Below are 19,785 nucleotides of genomic sequence, written 5' to 3'. Positions count from 1 at the left end.
CTATCTTTTTAGAACATAGAAAAGTAGCACAGGAACAGGCCCTTCAGCCCACCATGTCTATGTTGACCATTAAGCCAAAGGAAACTAACCTCTTTCATAGCACATGATTTATATCCCTCCATTTTTATAAGCTAATTTTCCTGTCAAAATATCTTTTAAACACCACCATTGCACCTGCTTTCACCACCACCTTGTTCCCCCCCTCCCCCCTACCCCCAGCAGCACATTCCAAGCACCCACCACTGTGTAAAGAAAATCTTTCCTTGTACTTCTCCTTTAAATTTTCCCCCTCTCATCTTAAAGCTATGCCTCCTATTATTTGACATTTCAACATTTCTATCCTGTGAAAAAAGACTCTGACCTTCTCTATACTCTAATTTAAAACAATTATGACCTTCTCTATACCTTTCAAAAATTGATGGAGAAAAGCGCACTAGGTTACATCCTTCATTAAAACCCGTTAAACCTTCACAAATGGACAGTTGTTACTCAAAATATAGTTTATCCTTTAAGATTCTTGTTTGTCCTGCCTTACAGATTTTCTTATTGTCTACAGATATAAGAATTGACTTAACTACCTCAGTATTTAGATTATAGTTCTTCTCTTTGTGTGTAAACTTAAGCGCCTGTCCCACTTACTTGGCACGCAAATTGCGCGACCTCGTGGTTGCGTTGAGGCGCACGGGCATCCTATGGTGCATCCTATACAATACTTTTATTCTTTCTACATACAATGTCAGATGAAGTACAATTATATTAAATAAGTACAATTAATTTTTCTCCATCCACTCTTTTTATTGTGACATCCTTTCTTGCTTCTACACAAGTAACAGCTATATATTTAATATTAACCGCTTCCTAACCTTTCTTTATACAAAGAAACTGCAAATATGTTGATGTGTAATTCTCCCATGGCTTTGATCGTCAAGATGGAGCAAGTCATATTGAAGTGTTCGTGAAGAATGAACTAGTGCCATGAGTTATTTTCCTTCAGAAATATAAACTACCCAAATCACGTAAAATTCGATCTTTTGTATTTTTCCTTTGGCGACATTCATTCTAACATCAAGTCACCTGGGCTTGCCTTTCCACAACCTCATTTAATGTACGGCTTCATCTGCACAAATATCTGGTTGCAACTTCATATACTAATGTTCACCATGTATCCCTATTATATATTTCAAAATACTTTTTGGCTCTGTGCTGCTGTATGGAAAATGCATTGAGAGTATTTTGCCATAAGCATGTGGAAAAAGATCAACTGACTGAATTCTGGATGTAAATCAGTATAAAAAACAAATGCCAAATGAAATTAAATTAAAAGGTGCAATAGCAGAACACTTTTTTTTTTTAACAAGTGTCATGCATTTTCACTGCAGAAGAATAATGAGGAATCTCATTCCTCAGAAACCTAAGGATCAATTTTCACCCATCATGAGAAAGATGTGCTAGATGACTATGTTCATTCTATCACAAAGTTTACAGAGTCGGGTAAAAATGTGTGGCTCACCATTTTTGTAATAAATATAATTTGAGATGTTGCTCCTTGTCTGTAATTTTAATTTTATTGTCCAATATTTAGCAAAAGACAAAGGTGAAAAAAAATTATTCGGATTTGCATTTACACCACTAATGCGAGACGATGGTACAACTCTTTCGGATGACATTCATGAGCTGTATGTTTACAAGGTAACGGACTACTCATTTGTTCATCTCCTAGAAATGACGTTGCATGTATGTGGTATCCTGACAACAACCATCCAAATTCAGTCCCTTGCAATGGCCCTTCCAAAAATCACTGACCAGAATCTGAATCTAATGCATACTCCCAGAAATGTGCTATTAATGCCAAGCACAATTCTCCGCATTTAGAAGTTTACACATTTCAATTATATGCTGGGTAGCCAATAGATTCTGAATGTTCATAAATCACAGTTTACTTACTTATTCTGTGATTTTCTTTCTGGACTTCCAAAACTCTTCTCCAATGACATTCTGGAATCAAAGCTAGGGTGACACAGTAGTTCAGCAGTCCTGACTATGGATGCTGACTGTACAGAGTTTGTACATTATCCCTGTGGCCGCATGGGTTTTCTCCTGATGCTCTGGGTTCCTCCCAAACTCCAAAGATATACAAGTTTGTAGGTTAATTGGCATCTGTAAATTGTAAATTGTCTCTAGTGTGTCGGATCGTGCTAGTGTACGAGGTGATCGCTAGTCAGCACAGACTTGGTGGGCCGAAGGACCTTTTTCCACGCTAATTCTCTAAAGTCTAGCGTAAAGTTCAGCCAACAAATAAACTTGAAAAGCTTCAATAATCATCGAGATGTTAACTTCTCTTATGAACTTGAACACCCTTGCCTCATTTGTGTCAGTAAAATGCTCCCTTTCTAGCCTTCCCACCCCTGTCCAATACACGGATGCACATCACAATTAAATATATCTGACTGTGATTATGAAAATGTCATCTGTGAAATTTATCTTGATTTCTGTTGTAATTATCCTGTGGAAATGTTGAAGTAGCTCTACTGGATTCTTCCCATACTCCCAGTAAAAAATACTTTAAAATACAATATATACTGTCTTTCATGTTAAATAGAACACATTTTGACATCCTCTGACAGTCTTATGAACCCTGTCTTTAAGTGACAGTTTACAGCTTACAGTTGTTGCCTGTGGATTATTACAGTCCCTGCCAGCATTAATTTATGTGATCAGATATTATTCAAAATCAAGTTAGCGAAAAGCAATTCTGAAATAATCAGATTAGTACACTGTTGAATGCCCTAACGTATTTACTATAATTGATGCAAAATGATTTGCCATAAATATAAACGGGGAATTGAAGGAAGAAAATACATATTAGTTGACCCTGAGAATTTACTGCTCTGGGGCAGAACTGCTCTGCTCTGCAGTATTGGGAGATTCAAGATTGTTCATTGTATATTACTTCTACTGTCAGTGATAGCAATATTTTATCAACAATATTGATAGCAGATTTGTCTCTCAATACTTAGAGATTGAGTATCTTCTTTTAGCCCTTTATACATGTGACAAAACAGAAAGCAATATCCTCTTAGCCAATGTTTACCTTGTAGCTTGATGATTCTTCATTCAAAGTATCCCATTTTCTTTGGATAGTTAGAATTAAATATGTTTTCACACTGTGTTCAGGTAATGTCTTCCAAATATTAGCAATTCACATCATATGGGCTAAAATCATTATATAGAAGTTGAATTTTGCAGCCACAAAGGAGTTGGGGAAATGTAACATTTAAGAAAGAACTGCAGATGTTGGAAAAATCGAAGGTAGACAAAAATGCTGGAGAAACTGCTGGAGGCAGCATCTGAAGAAGGGCTCGACCCGAAACGTCACCTATTCCTTTGCTCCATAGATGCTGCCTCACCCGCTGAGTTTCCCCAGCAATTTTGTCTACTGGGGAAATGTAACAGCACCTTGGCTGAAAGACAAAATGGAACAGCTACATTTGTAAATGGCATAATTTTACTTGTAAAGCCACGCTACTGATACTCTAACTCATGGTACATGTTCTACTCATGGTACCCATTGAGTATAGGACTATAATTCAGGTTATAGCACAATGCTACACTTGAAGAAAGCACATATACAGTATATAGAGGAGGTGATGCAACTGTTACCCTTGAATGAACACACTCAGTCACTTGTGAAGAGTGTGTGTCACTCAATTGGCTCAATAGTTATATCCTATAACAATTGTGATAAAAAAAAAGATTTTTTTCCCAGCAAAAGTATTGACTGTTTCTCAATGGAGATAATTCAGAGAATGGAAATTATGAACTCTCAGTTTTAGGAAAACTAGCAATTGGAATCTAATTGGAGCAACACATCAAAATTTAGAAACAAGAGTACACCACCAGTGCACCATTCAAGGAAATTCTAAACCACAATTTCATTTACCTGCTTTTTTGCCCTTTTTCTGAAATATTTGCACATAACACAAATCTGTCAGTCAGGCTTGAAAGCTGCAATTGATTATATATCCACAGCCTTTTGGTAAATGGAATAACAGATTTGAACTAACTTTGTATGAAAGGCTGCTTCCTGTTTTCTTTCTTTCATAGGTTGAATCAAATTTTGGGATTACATCTCTCCTTGACCCATGTATGCCACTGCTTTCTGTTAGTCAGTTAATCTTCTGCCATACAAACATATTACTTTCTGCACCATCACCTTTTATTTTCTGCAATAGCTTTTGATGAGTACCTTACTAAATTCTTGGTGATTTATGCATAGTATATACATTTATTATTTTACTTAAGGCAAATCCACTACATTGGTCAAACATGTTTTCCCCTTCACAGACCAATGCAGAATTTGCCTGATTACCTTGATTTTTTTCTAAGTGTTCTGCTTTAACTTATTTCATAATGGCTTTTAATTTATCCCTCAACAAATAGTAGGCTAACTGGCCTATAGTTGTGTTACTTTCTTGAATAAAATATTTACAATTTGCCATTTACTAATATAGTGGAACTTTCTGTGAACCTGGAATCTGGAAAATTTTAGAAAATTAAGAGCAATGCATCATTGTTCTTGAACCCCCTGGAGCAAAAGCCCAACACTTTGTCATTTTTTGGCAGTCTCTCTGTTGAGCTTGGATAATAAAGACAAATCAGGTTGCACCCACTAGCAGTTAGACATCACAATTGTGTTCTAGACTTAGTTCTATTTGTATACACAGCCAATCAATATGATGCATTTTATTTAAAAAGTAATCACTTTAATTCTTGCCCTTTGCTGCTTGGTGAGAAGGGCAAAGAATATACAGGATTAATTAATCTGAAATTTAATTTACAGTGTGATGAAAACAGCACTTTCAGTAACCATGGGCTGTACCTGGGTCTCCCCTGCTGTAAAGAAGACTTTAATGGCTGTCCCAACATTCCATCCAGTCATATATTCCAACGAAGTGCAAAAGAATTCTTCTGGATCTCAACCCTACTCTCATCTACTAAACTAACACAGAATGGTACTGTTGAAATATTGTTGCTGCTTTCTAGTTTTATATTAGTTCCTGTGCTGGTGCACCTTCTACTTTTCATTGAAACAAGTCTCAGAGCCACAATATTAGTGCCCATTGGATACTGTACAGATGTTCCCCAGAAATGGAATTACGATTGCCCACAAGACCAGATGGAAGCGCAGACGCAGAGACCACATGAGAGCTCTGATGTACTTGGGTGTCAGTGGGTTTAAAAAATTGCTAGTGTAGATGGAGTCGAGGGAGGAGGTTTAAGGACAGATGTTGCAACTCCTGCGGTGAGAGTACCTGTGGAGGGGATGATTTGGGTGGGAAGGGATGAACCAAAGAGTTGCAGAGGGGTCAGTCTCTGCGGAAAGTGGAAAGGGGTGGAGATGGGAAGATGTGATGGTGGGATCATGATGGAAATGTCAGAGAATGATCTGTTGGATGCGGAGGCTGGTGGGGTGAAAGGCGTGTACCAGGGGAACCCTGTCCTTGTTGCATCTGTGGAGAGAGGGAGCAAGAGCAGAACTCCGGGACACAGAAGAGACACGAATGAGAGATCCACCTATGGCAGCTGAGCGCTAACCATGTTCACTAAAGAATGAGGACATCTCACATGGAAAGCCTCATCTTGGAAGCAGTTGTGGCAGAGACGGAGGAATTGAGAGTAGCGGATAGTGCCTTCGCAAGAGCAGGGTCGGAGAATGTGTAGACATAATACCTGTGGGAGCAGATAGGTTTGTAGTAGACGTCATTCGATAGCCTGTCTCCTTTAATGGAGGTGGATAGAGAAAGGGGAGAGAGGTGTTAGAAATAGTCCAGGCAAATTTGAGGGCAGGATGGAAGGTAGTGGCGAGGTTAATGAAATTCAGTTTGGCTCACATCATCTGTGGCTAACAATTCGCTTATCAGGAAACCTCCTTGCCGGCACTAAATTGTGCTGTTTTTGTCTCACTTCCATGTTTCTCCCCTCCCCCAACCATTACAATCAGTCTGAGGAATGGTCCCGACCCGAAAAGTCACCTATCCATGTTCTCTAGAAATGTTGCCTGATCCACTGAGTTAGTCCAGCATTCTGTGTCTACCCCTCTTCAGACTAATTGGACTAAAGGAGAAAAAGCTGAAAATCAGAGGTGGCGATGGGTCAAAGCCTGGCAAGTGATAGTTGATAGTGGGGTACCGCAAGGCTCGGTGCTGGGACCGCAGTGACTAGTGGGGTACGCAAAGGTTCGGTGCTGGGACCGCAGTGACTAGTGGGGTACCGCGAGGCTTGGTCCTGGGATCGCAGCTATTTACAATATACAGTGGCTTGCAAAAGCATTCATACCCCTTGAACTTTTCCACATTTTGTCACATTACAACCACAAACGTAAATGTATTTTATTGGGATTTTATGTGATAGACCAACACAAAGTGGTGCATAATTGTGAAGTGGAAGGAAAATGATACATGGTTTTCAAATTTTTTTACAAATAAAAAACTGAAAAGTGTGGCGTGCAAAAGTATTCAGCCCCCCCGAGTCAATAATTTGTAGAACCTCCTTTCGCTGCAGTTACAGCTGCAAGTCTTTTGGGGTATGTCTATAGAAGCTTTGCACACCTAGAGACTGAAATTTTTGCCCATTCTTCATTGCAAAATAGCTCAAGCTCAGTCAGATTGGATGGAGAGCATCTGTGAACAGCAATTTTCAAGTCTTGCCAGAGATTCTCAATTGGATTTAGGTCTGGACTTTGACTGAGCCATTCTAACACATGAATATGCTTTGATCTAAACCATTCCATTGTAGCTCTGGCTGTATGTTTAGGGTCGTTGTCCTGCTGGAAGGTGAACCTCCGCCCCAGTCTCAAGTCTTTTGCAGACTCTAACAGGTTTTCTTCCAAGATTTGCCCTGTATTTGGCACCATCCATCTTCCCATCAACTCTGACCAGCTTCCCTGTCCTGCTGAAGAAAAGCATCCCCACAGCATGATGCTGCCACCACCATGTTTCACAGTGGGGATGGTGTGTTCAGGGTGATGTGCAGTGTTAGTTTTCCGCCACACATAGCATTTTGCATTTAGGCCAAAAACTTCAATTTTGGTCTCATCTGACCAGAGCACCTTCCTCCACATGATTGCTGTGTCCCCCACATGGCTTGTGGCAAACTGCAAACGGGACTTCTTATGGCTTTTTTTCAACAATGGCTTTCTTCTTGCCACTTGCCAGATTGGCTGAGTACGCAGAGGCATGGCAGATGCAGTTTAATATGGATAAATGTGAGGTTATCCACTTTGGTAGCAAAAACAGGAAGGCAGATTATTATCTAAATGGTGACAAGTTGGGAAAAGGGGAAGTACTACGGGATCTGGGGGTCCTTGTTCATCAGTCAATGAAAGTAAGCAAGCAGGTACAGCAGGCAGTGAATAAAACTAATGGCATGTTCGCCTTCATAACAAGAGGAGTTGAGTATAGGAGCAAAGATGTCCTTCTGCAGTTGTACAGGGCCCTAGTGAGACCACACCAGGAGTATTGTGTGCAGTTTTGGTCCCCTAATATGGGGAAGGACATTTTTGCTATTGAAGGACTGCAGCGTGGGTTTACAAGGTTAATTCCCGGGATGGCGGGACTGTCCTATACGGAGAGAATGGAGTAGCTGGGCTTGTATACTCTGGAATTTAGAAGGATGAGAGGGGATCTTATTGAAACATATAAGATTATTAAGGGTTTGGACAAGCTAGAGGCAGGAAACATGTTCCCGATGTTGGGGGAGTCCAAATCCAGGGGCCACACACACCACAGTTTAAGAATAAGGGGTAAGCCATTTAGAACGGAGATGACGAAACACTTTTTCACACAGAGTTACAAGTCTGTGGAATTCTCTGCCTCAGATGGCGGTGGAGGCCTGTTCTCTGGATACTTTCAAGAGAGAGCTAGATAGGGCTCTTAAAGATAGCGGAGTCAGGGGATATGGGGAGAAGGCAGGAACGGGATACTGATTGGGGATGATCAACCATGATCACATTGAATGCTGGTGCTGGCTCAATGGGCTGAATGGCCTACTCCTGCACCTGTCTATTGTCTATAACACAGGTAAGGATGGGGTTGGGGATGATTGGCAGATGGGTGGAGTAAGTGACAAAGGCTGGAGGTGAAAAGGAAACCAAAGGGTGTCAGATAAGCAGAGAAGAGGAGGAGTGAAATGTAAAGGTGGAGGGAATGATATGGGTAGAAGGGGATGGGGAAGGGAACAGAGAGTATAAAAAAAAAGATGGGAAACTTTGGGATTGAAGATAAGCGTATAAAGGAAGGGAAAGGAATAACGTGAGAATGGGGGGGATTTGAGAGATAGTGGGAGAAATGAGTGGAAACCAAGGTAAGGGTGGGATTGGGGTGGGGATATTACTTGAAATTGGAGAATTCAATGCTCATTTGGTTAGGTTCTAAGCTACCCAAGCAGAATGTGAGGTGCTGTTCCTCCAGTATGCCTATGGCAATGGAGGAGGCCAATGACTGAAACGTCGATATGGGAATGAGAAGCGGAAATAAAATAGTTAGCAACCAGGAGATCCAGCAGGCCTTGGCAGACGGAGTGCAAGTGTTCAGCAAAACAGTCACCTTGTCTATGTTTGGTTTTGCCACTGTAAAGGAGGACATTTCAGAAGCAACAAATGCAGTAGATGAGGTTTGAAGAGATGCACGTGAAGAGATCACTTTATGATCTGAGAAGTTACAATTGAAGTTTGGGATTTGTTACACTATTGAGCAATATGCATTTTGCTTTGTAATGGCTTATCTCTGATTGGGTTTAGTTGACCTCCTTGCCCTTTTGAAGTGGAAAGCACAGCCAGACAGAGTGATGGATATCCTGGGAAGGTTGAGACATGTCAACGGTGAAGAAATAGTTAAAGTAAGTCAATGTTGTGATCATGTTTACAGTAGTATACCCAGAGATAATTGTGAAATCCTGGATCTCATTCAAATAACATATGTTGAACCTTATTTTCCCCAATTTCTCTTCTTGCCATTGCTCTCTATTAATTTCTGTCCTCTCATTTCCTCCCCATATTTCTCCTGTTGGCAAATTTACATACTGTCGATATCCCATCACTATTACTCTGACTTGCAACTCTGCTCATTTTCTCTGCACTTTCCCCATCCCCTCCTCCCCTCTCTGCACTGACTCATCTTTCCCTCTTCACTCTCCCCTTTTTTTTGCTCTGGTCCTCTTTCTGCTCTTTCCCTCCTTTGCTGGACCCCATGCCTTCTTACCCTTCCTGCTGCTCCCTTTCATTCTCCCTCCCTTTCCATTCCCCTTTTTCCAATCCCCCTTTTCACCCACTCTCCTTTCCTACTCTTTCTCATTTCCCACTCTGTCCCATTCTCCCCAATTCTCCATCTCAACCTGCACCTATTCTTTCTTTCTTCCCCCTGCTGTCATCTTTCCCTTTTGCTCTGCACACATTTCCTTTTATTTCACTGACCTCCCTTACTTCACAACTCTACTTCCCATCTCTCATTGTCACCTTTGCATGATCTGATTTTAAGACATTATGTAATGTGACTTTTCAGATCTGGACAGATTTTTCCCAATGTGTGGTTGAATATAATGGAGCAAAAGGTGAGATTATAAAGGTGGCTTGTGATGCAAGGCATGGGTTTCAACAATTATTTATTAGTACAAAATTAAATGGACTAGGATTTGATCATGTTCCTGGAAGTAATATCACAAAAACTCCTGCCTCTAACTACCCTTCCCCCCTACTCCTGAAATGAATTAATACATTTTTGAACAACCTGCCCTCCCTCCCATCGGAAAGAGTCATTTACCTGACTGTTGTCTGCAGAGATAGGAAAGTGATGCAAAAATTAACATCAAGCTAGTAGCAATGACAGGATATTCCCTAGGACATTGAGGGAAGTTAGTGTAGAAATAGCCGGGGCTATGACAGAAATATTTCAAATGTCATTAGAAACGGGAATAGTCCCCGAGGATTGGCGTACTGCGCATGTTGTTCCATTGTTTAAAAAGGGTTCTAAGAGTAAACCTAGCAATTATAGACCTGTTAGTTTGACTTCAGTGGTGGGCAAATTAATGGAAAAGATACTTAGAGATAATATATATAAGCATCTGGATAAACAGGGTCTGATTAGGAACAGTCAACATGGATTTGTACCTGGAAGGTCATGTTTGACTAATCTTCTTGAATTTTTTGAAGAGATTACTAGGGAAATTGACGAGGGTAAAGCAGTGGATGTTGTCTATATGGACTTTAGTAAGGCCTTTGACAAGGTTCCTCATGGAAGGTTGGTTAAGAAGGTTCAACTGTTGGGTATAAATGCAGGAGCAGCAAGATGGATTCAACAGTGGCTGAATGGGAGACGCCAGAGGGTAATAGTGGATGGTTCTTTGTCGGGTTGGAGGCAGGTGACTAGTGGGGTGCCTCAGGGATCTGTGTTGGGTCCTTTGTTGTTTGTCATGTACATCAATGATCTGGATGAAGTTGTGGTAAATTGGATTAGTAAATATGCAGATGATACCAAGATAGGGGGTGTTGTGGATAATGAAGAGGTTTTCCAAAGTCTACAGAGTGATTTAGGCCATTTGGAAGAATGGGCTGAAAGATGGCAGATGGAGTTTAATGCTGATAAATGTGAGGTGCTACACCTTGGCAGGACAAATCAAAATAGGACGTACATGGTGAATGGTAGGGAATTGAAGAATGCAGTTGAACAGAGGGATCTGGGAATAACCGTGCATAGTTCCTTGAAGGTGGAATCTCATATAGATAGGGTGGTAAAGTAAGCTTTTGGTATGCTAGCCTTTATAAATCAGAGCATTGAGTATAGAAGCTGGGATGTAATGTTAAAATTGTACAAGGCATTGGTGAGACCAAATCTGGAGTATGGTGTACAATTTTGGTCGCGCAATTATAGGAAGGATGTCAACAAAATAGAGAGAGTACAGAGGAGATTTACTAGAATGTTGCCTGGGTTTCAACAATTAAGTTACAGAGAAAGGTTGAATAAGTTAGGTCTTTATTCTCTGGAGCGCAGAAGGTTAAGGGGGGACTTGATAGTGGTCTTTAAAATGATGAGAGGGATAGACAGAGTTGATGTGGACAAGCTTTTCCCTTTGAGAATAGGGAAGATTCAAACAAGAGGACATGACTTCAGAATTAAGGGACAGAAGTTTAGGGGTAACATGAGGGGGGAACTTCTTTACTCAGAGAGTGGTAGCGGTGTGGAATGAGCTTCCAGTGGAAGTGGTGGAGACAGGTTCGTTGGTATCATTTAAAAATAAATTGGGTAGGCATATGGATGAGAAGGGAATGGAGGGTTATGGTATGAGTGCAGGCAGGTGGGACTAAGGGGAAATAATTGTTCGGCACAGACTTGTAGGGCCGAGATGGCCTGTTTCCGTGCTGTAATTGTTATATGGTTATATGGTTATAAGACCATCTGATAGCATCGTTAATTATTGAGGAGATATAATGCCCTCAGAATAGATTTATAAACTTTGGTCTGTTGTATGTATATATGATTTACTTTGTATCTCTATGTATTATTAATCCATACAACCTTTCTCCCAAAGTCAATGATTATGTCATGATTTCACTGGCACTAGTATCCCTCTACTCCTTCTGCCAAATAGCTATTAACTGCAGCGACCATTTAAATTACAGTTGTAGATTCAGTTGATACCCTCACAGGTAGTGATGGAGTAGATAGCAGTTAATATCAGCATCTCACAGATTGAAGAATGCATTGAAAAATGGTAGTGTGCCCAGCAGACACCATTCACAAGTGAAACCATCCTCCTTTGCCTCTGCAATTCTTTATCAGATGGGGTGTTGACTGGGTAATTCATTGCGGAGACAATCAAACCACTGACTATCAAAGCTGCCACAGTCCGTATTGTCAAAGCTGCCACAGCCAGACATAAAAACAGTTTTTTTCCATGAGTAGTAGCTCTACTCAATAACCAAAAACCTGTAGCCTCCTTTTGCTCTATTAATTCATTATTTAATTCTTATTTAATTCACATGTTTAATCGATAATGTTTTATTATTAATGTTTTATGTGTCCTTCCTAACTATCACTGTATGTCATGTTGTCACATGCGGGCAGAGCATCAAGGCAAATTCCTTGTATGTGAATACTTGGCCAATAAACTTATTCATTCATTCATTCATTCATTCATTCATTCATTCACTCCTTAATGTTGAAGGCTGATTTGAAAAGGGAATTTAAAAATATCCCTATTTCTGAAAGATTTAATTTCAGTGTAAATGCTTAAGCAGTGGATATCAGTGATACTGAAGAATATCTCCAAGCTAACGCTTTTCTCTTTTCCAGTTTTTACAGGACATTTTAGATACATTGTTTACAATTTTAGATGACAACACGGAGAAATATGGTTTGCTGGTATTTCAGTCCTTGGTAAGTAACCCAAGGCATGCACTGGTATTTCATAGCTATTGTCCAATGTAAAGATTATAAAAATTGCTTTGTTAATATATTAATTGTAAGCAATTTAAACTTCTGAGATTTGTACCACAGTGCAGAGTGTAACTAAAATAAATCTCAACTCTTAGTAGATTGAGTTCTGTTTGATGGAAATAGCCTCTTGAATTTTCAGCCTCTTTCTCAAAGATTGTGAGTCTTGCTGAATTTTCAGGTGCTCAGATAACACACTTCCATATCAAGTCAAGTCAGGATGTGACAAACAAAATGGATGAACGGGAGCCAGTGGATGTAGTGTATCTAGACTTTCAGAAAGCCTTTGATAAGGTCCTGCATGGGAGACTGGTGACTAAAATTAGAGTATTTGGTATTGGGGGTAGGGTGTTGACGTGGATAGAAAATTGGTTGGAGACAGGAAGCAAAGAGTAGGAGTGAACGGGTCCTTTTCAGAATGGCAGGCAGTGGCGAGTGGAGTGCCGCAAGGCTCGGTGTTGGGGCCGCAACTGTTTACTATATATATTAATGATTTGGAAGAGGGAATTAGGAGCAACACTAGCAAGTTTGCGGATAACACAAAGCTGGGTGGCAGTGTGAACTGTGAAGAGAATGTTAGGAGGTTGCAGGATGACCTGAACAGGGTGAGTGTGTGGGCAGATGCAAGGCAGATGCAGTATAATATAGATAAATGTGAGGTTATCCACTTTGGTGGCAAAAACAAGGGGGCAGATTATTATCTCAATGGGGTTATGTTAGGTAAGGGGGAGGTACAGCGAGACCTGGGTGTCCTTGTACACAGGTCACTGAAAGTTGGCTTGCAGGTACAGCAGGCAGTGAAGAAAGCTAATGGAATGTTGACCTTCATAACAAAAGGATTTCAGTATAGGAGTAGAGAGGTTCTTCTGCAGTTGTATAGTGCTCTGGTAAGACCACATCTGGAGTATTGTGTACAGTTTTGGTCTCCTAATTTGAGGAAGGACATCCTTGTGATTGAGGCAGTGCAGCATAGGTTCATGAGATTGATTCCTGGGATAGCAGGATTGTCATATGAGGAAAGATTGAAAAGATTTGTATTCACTGGAGCTTAGAAGGATGGGGGGGGGGGGTCTTATAGAAACATATAAAATTATAAAAGGTCTGGACAAGCTAGATGCAGGAAAAATGTTCCCAATGTTGGGTGAGTCCAGAACCAGGGGCCAGTCTCAGAATAAAGGGGAGGCCATTTAAGGCTGAGGTGAGAAAAAACTTTTTCACCCAGAGAGTTGTGAATTTGTGGAATTCCCTGCCACAGAGGGCAGCAGAGGCCAAATCACTGGATGGATTTAAGAGAGAGTTAGATAGAGCTCTAGGGGCTGGTGGAATCAAGGGATATGGGGAGAAGGCAGGCACGGGTTATTGATTGGGGACGATCAGCCATGGTCACAATGAATGGTGGTGCTGGCTCGAAGGGCCGAATGGCCTTCTCCTGCACCTGTTTTCTATGTTTCTAAGAGAGTTTATTGTCATGTGTCCCAGATAGGACAATGAAATTCTTGCTTGCTGCAGTACAACAGAATATTGTAAGCATAAATACAGAACAGTTCAGTGTGTCTATATAGCATAGACCATATAAATACACATAAATAAACAGATGGTACAATAGGCTGTTACAGTTCAGTTTGTTTGATGGGGAGTTTAACAACCTGATGGCTGTGGGGAAGAAGCTGTTCCTGAAGCTGGATGTACCAGATTTCAGGCTCCTGTACTTTCTACCTGATGGCAGTGGAGAGATGAGTGTGTGGCCAGGATGGTGTGGGTCCTTGATGATGTTGTGAACCATATTGTGAACTAGCAGTCTATTTGACTGTGGGGGCAATCACGGTAGACCCTAACTTGATTCTCACGCCTCCACATTGTAGCAAGCTTGTTGGAATGGAATCAGGAAAGGAATCTTGACTAACCTTCTCTTGAACAAGGCATGCGGAATTCAGCTACAACCTCCATCCTTGAAAGGTTGGCATCAGTTGAATCAGCAGTGAGAATGGATTTTATCTTCGACCCTCTCATTTCAATACAATACAATACGGGTTTATTCGTCACATTGCACATAAAGTGCAAGTGAAATGAATATGTCAGCAGTGATACAATGAGAAAGAACACACAATACACAATAGAAATCTAACACAAACATCCACCACAGCATTCATCACTGTGGTGGAAGACACAAAATTTGGCCAGTTCTAGGGTCAGTATAGTAATGAACAAGGGATGACCTCATGTTTATTATTTAAAAAACAAAACTTGTAAATGTAATGAGACTGCTGTATGTTCACTCCTACCTATAGCATTACGGATGACCATGTTGTAGGTTGACTGACAGACACAGTGAACTCACTTACTCAGCAATTACTGAATTACTGTACTTAACCAAGAGACAAGCTGGAGGAGTCAAGATCATGTTAACTGAAGGACTGAAACTCTGCATCAGAGTTATTGAGAGCAGATTGAATCATTTGCTGCAGCATTGGTGCATTTAGAGTTGCATTTGTCAAAAGACCAAGCATCTTTGAAGAATCAAATACATTTCACTGCACCATGTATTTTGATGGAATATACAGTAGATGACAAAACATATTTGCATCTTCCATTCTCCTGCATCGTTTCTTTTTACCCACCCCATCATTTCCCCAACTCTCCCCCTAGAAACTTCAACCCCAGCAAGCACATACATATGCTTGACACTTACAGAATACGAAAACCATGCTCATGTACAGTTAATACTTGCTTGAGCTACATTATAATGCAACAAATCAACATTAGGTTCCATGTCTTCTCAATCAAAGACATCTCATGCCCAATGCTCCTGTCATTCAAATCCAGCCGCATTGGTTTGATGGAATTTGTGTAATTTGGATCTTGTTGCCTCTTGCCCTGATTTGTGATTGTACATGAAGAATGTATTAAATCCACTATGGAATGGCCTATTTCCTTCGCTCCATAGATGCTGCTGCACCCGCTGAGTTTCTCCAGCTTTTTTGTGTACCTATTAAATCCACTAATTGACTAACTTGACCCAATTAATCCTGTCAACGCACAGACAACACAACATCTCTCCCCTCTTGTCCTATCTAAACTAAAAGGTAGCATAGAAATTATTTAGCTCAGCAAATGTGCATGCACATGTGGTACACCAGAGAAGTCTGTCTCAGTCTCATTAGATTATTATTTCTACCTTGCTCCTTATGCAAAACTGTGAGCACATTTAAAATGTCCTTCACCTTGATGCCTTTATTACTGCATGCTAAGAGCAAGTACTGCACTAATTCATGTTAAGGCTCCAGCTTTAAAAGGAGACCTGAGTTCTGTTCAACATTACTGCTGTAACTGAGTCAGGAGCTTTATACTTTCATAGCTGCAATGGATTATTAGTTAGGCAGGGATTTGACACCCGTAATTCAAACCTCATTTATGAGGTAGCAGAAGGGAGTGTGGAATGCAGGAATTAAATGGTAGCAGGTGGGCAGTGTGCTAAATACCATGAGTGGTTTGCTCTGTGATCCTACTCCAGAAAAAATATTTAAGGATTTATACATGTATATTTCATTAAGCTTAATGCTGTTACCCACAAATACTATTTGACCATCATACACACAATATGCACTCATACATGTATTCCCACATTTCTTAAGCTGTAGTGTACTGTGGTGTAGTGTACGTGTATAGATGTGAAGTACAATTGTTGTTCTGTCTATATGATCTTAAGGCACTGTGCTGAATGGATAACTATGTGTTTCAGACTGAGGGAGTCACATTCAGCCTCAATACGTTTCCCTGATTTAACTGGTACAACATAATGTAGTACAACATAATGCAAAAAGAGTGTATCCCTGAATAATAAAGGAAGCAATAACATGTAAAAAAGGACTCAAGAGAATATAATAGAAATGGTGCAAATGGAATACATCAGGAAACTTGATACATTTAACAGAATACAGTGGGTGTGTTTGGCATTCATCTTAAATAGTTAGATATATTCTGCAAGGCCATACTAGGATTAGCACATAAAATGTTAAAGAACAGAATGTTGTTATCTGTGGTGAAGTTAACTTTGATTGCATTAACTAGCTTTTGCTATGCTTCAAATGAGCATTTGGAGTATTTCATGCAGTTCTGGTTGCCCCATTTACAGGAAGGATGTGGAGGCTTTGGAGGGGATGCAGAGGAAGTTTACCAGAATGCTGCCTGGATTAGAGAGTTTCAGAGGTTGGATAGACTTGGGTGTTTTCTCTGGAACGTCAAAGGTTGAGGGGAAACTTGATAGAATTATATAAAATTATGAGAGGCATAGATAGGGTAGACAGTCAGAACCTTTTTCCCAGGGTAGAAATACCCAGCATCAGAGGGCATAGCAATAAGGTGAGAGGGGGAAAGTTTAATGGAGATATGTGGAGCAGGTTTTTTACCCAGAGATTGATGGGGATCTGGAACACACTGCCAGGGATAGTGGAGGCAAATACAATTGTGGTGTTTAAGAGGCATGGAGTGCAGGGACTGGACGGATATGGATCATGTACAGGCAGTTGAGATCAGTTTAGCTTGGCATCATGTTCAGTACAAACATTGTGCTGAACACTGTTCTGTTCTATATTCGATAACAGCCTAGGCAGGTGCATTTAGTAAATGGCATACACTGCAGCAATGTGTGGAGGAAATTAATTATTAAGGGACATGATCCAGTGCTTGTGCAGCAGGCTGCTTTGTCCTGGATGATGTCAATCGTCTTGAGTGTTGTTAAAATGCTCTCATTAAACAAGTGGAAAATCACACTTTTCTTTTGGAGAAGGTGGAAAGTATCTGAAGCATTGAGGGTGAATTACTTGCTCTGATAAACTGTTGGAGCAATTGTGTTCATATGGCTGATCGAGCTGAGTTTCTAATCAATGGTGTCCCCATAGCTTGTTGGTTTGGGGAACTGTGGCAATGGTACTGTTATTGGATATCAAACTGGTTGATAGACTCTCTTGCCTTGATCAGTGCCTAGTGCAATTAGGATATGAATATGAGACCCTGCCTGAATGTTATCCAGGTTCTGAGTCATTATGAATGGAATTGAGAATTATGCAATTATAAATGAACATCAAGGCTTCCAATTTTATTAAGGCAGAAAGGCTATGGTTGAAACAGCTAAACAAGGTTAATTCTAGGACACTGTCCAGATGAATTCCTGCAATGACATTCTGGGACTAGGGTGGCACAGCTAGTACAGCCAGTGCCTCACAGCGCCAGAATCTTGGGTTTGATCCTGACCTCTGGAGTTGCCTGTGTTCTCCAAGTGATTGCATGGGTTTTCTGCAGGTGCTCCAATTTCCTCTCGGATCCCAAAGACACACGGTGTCAATTGCCCACTGTAAATTGCCCATAGTATGTAGGTGAGTGGTAAAATCTAGGGAGTGTTGAAAATGATGTGGGGATATTAAAATGGGCTAGTGTAAATGGGTGGTTGATGGTCAGCAAGGATTTGGAGGCTTGTTTCCATACTGTATCTCTCTTTGATTTTAATGATTGACTTCCAAAAATTATTTTCTTATTTGTAAATTGTGCCACCAAAAATTAGTGTTTTCACTTTAATTTCAGTTCAGTTTTACAGCAATTCCTCAATGCCACTTTTGGTAATGTGCTCCTTTGACAAGTGCAGTCATTCTGTTCTCAACTCTTAATCACAGTCTTGGTCACATTTGACCCAAGTCAGTGATGAAATTCAGATCCATGTAAATCTGGACAAACCTAAACTAGACATCAAAAAGCAGATTATTCGCAAATAATTTTTAATTGCTTAATTGCACTGTTGACAACACTTTCCATCACTTTGAAAATGATCGAGAGCACTCTGACTAGGTGATATATGTCTATTCTACTTCCAGTGAATCTTGGGCAATTTTCCACATTATCACATGGATGCCAGTCTTGTAACAACAGAAAGAGCTTGGGTACACACAGTATCTTACACTCATTACCTTAAACCTGTTTCCTCTGATTGTAGACGTCTCCACTGAGGAAAAAAAGTCTACCCTGTTTATGCCCCTTTTAATCATATACTTTAGTCAGGTTTTTCCTTAGCTTTGGTTGCTCCAGGGAATGCAACCAAACCTATCCAGTTTCTCTTCATAATTGAAAAGCTCCACTGCAGGTAGAATCCTAGTGAATCTTCATTACACCCACTCCATTGCAATCACAACCTTTCCACAGTATGGCAACTAGATCAGCACACAATGGCAACATGTCTGCCCACAGATGAATGAATGTCTCGTGTATGCCTTCTCATCTATAGTACTACTGCCTGCAAGGTTCCTTGAACATGTATGCCAAGGCCTCCTCTTTTCCCCAAAACTTCCTCGGAGTCTCTCATTCATTGTGTATGGCCTAACATTGTCCGTCCTTACTAAGTACATCAGTTCACATATTTGTCTACTATTACTTCACACATCTTACCAACATCAATATAATTCTGTAACTGAAGATGAACCTCCTCACTGTCAAAAACAACACAATTTTGCATACCCTCTGCAATCTTCCTAGTCACATTAATCAATACTAATCACATCTGGAAAATGTGGCATGAATTAATAATTTACCAAGAAGGTTTGAAGTGAAGCTGTCAAAATGGTTTCTCCAAAGTTGTTGCAGAGAAATATTCTTAGGAACTTTCATGCTCAACTCATGGCGATGATCCACCTGAAGGCTGTAGCTCAGGGTTTTGTGTTTTGGCTGGATGTTCACCTTGGCAGGGGGGTGGGTTCTCATACAGGACAGATGCAGGTGAGAGGTTAGAAGTTGGTATGGAGGGTGGTGAGGGAAAGGTTAGTGGACATAATATGCAGGTGAAAGGCGGAGAGCGAGGAAGGAGGGTTGGTTTAAACTGCATGTATTTTAATGCAAGGGGTCTGACAGGTCAGGCAGATGAGCTTGAGGCATGGATAGGTACGAGCGATGGGACGTTGTAGCCATTACTGAAACCTGGTTAAGGGAGGGGCAGGACTGGCAGCTCAATGTTCCAGGGTACAGGAGCTTCATAAGAGACAGGGTGAGGGGAAAAAGAGGAGGAGGGGTTGCATTGTTGTTGGTTAAGGAGGATGTAGTTGAGGCCAGTTCATTGGCAATATTTAAGATGGAGTTAGATGTCGCCCTTGTGGCTAAAGGGATCAGGGGGTATGGAGAGAAAGCAGGTACAGGATACTGAGTTGGATGATCAGCCGTGATCATATTGAATGGCGGTGCAGGCTCGAAGGGCCGAATGACCTACTCCTGCACCTATTTTCTATGTTTCTATGTCACAGCTATGGTCAGAGGTGACATTGCG

The 19,785-nt window shown here is 40.7% G+C and overlaps 1 protein-coding gene across 1 annotated transcript in view; it reads left to right on the top strand.

Annotated features, from left to right (window-relative positions):
• dock3 (dedicator of cytokinesis 3) overlaps positions 1–19,785 on the top strand; it is a 327,231-nt gene that overhangs the window by 175,255 nt on the left and 132,191 nt on the right. Inside the window, exons 17-20 of the mRNA XM_055647822.1 lie at positions 1,583–1,689; positions 4,841–5,012; positions 8,798–8,895; positions 12,345–12,428. Of these exons, the coding sequence (XP_055503797.1) occupies positions 1,583–1,689; positions 4,841–5,012; positions 8,798–8,895; positions 12,345–12,428 (461 nt within the window). The remainder of the gene's footprint in view (positions 1–1,582; positions 1,690–4,840; positions 5,013–8,797; positions 8,896–12,344; positions 12,429–19,785) is intronic.

The sequence above is a fragment of the Leucoraja erinacea genome, chromosome 16 (genome assembly GCF_028641065.1).
Source record: "Leucoraja erinacea ecotype New England chromosome 16, Leri_hhj_1, whole genome shotgun sequence".
NCBI lineage: Eukaryota > Metazoa > Chordata > Chondrichthyes > Rajiformes > Rajidae > Leucoraja > Leucoraja erinaceus.
This window is presented reverse-complemented; position numbering and strand designations above follow the sequence as displayed.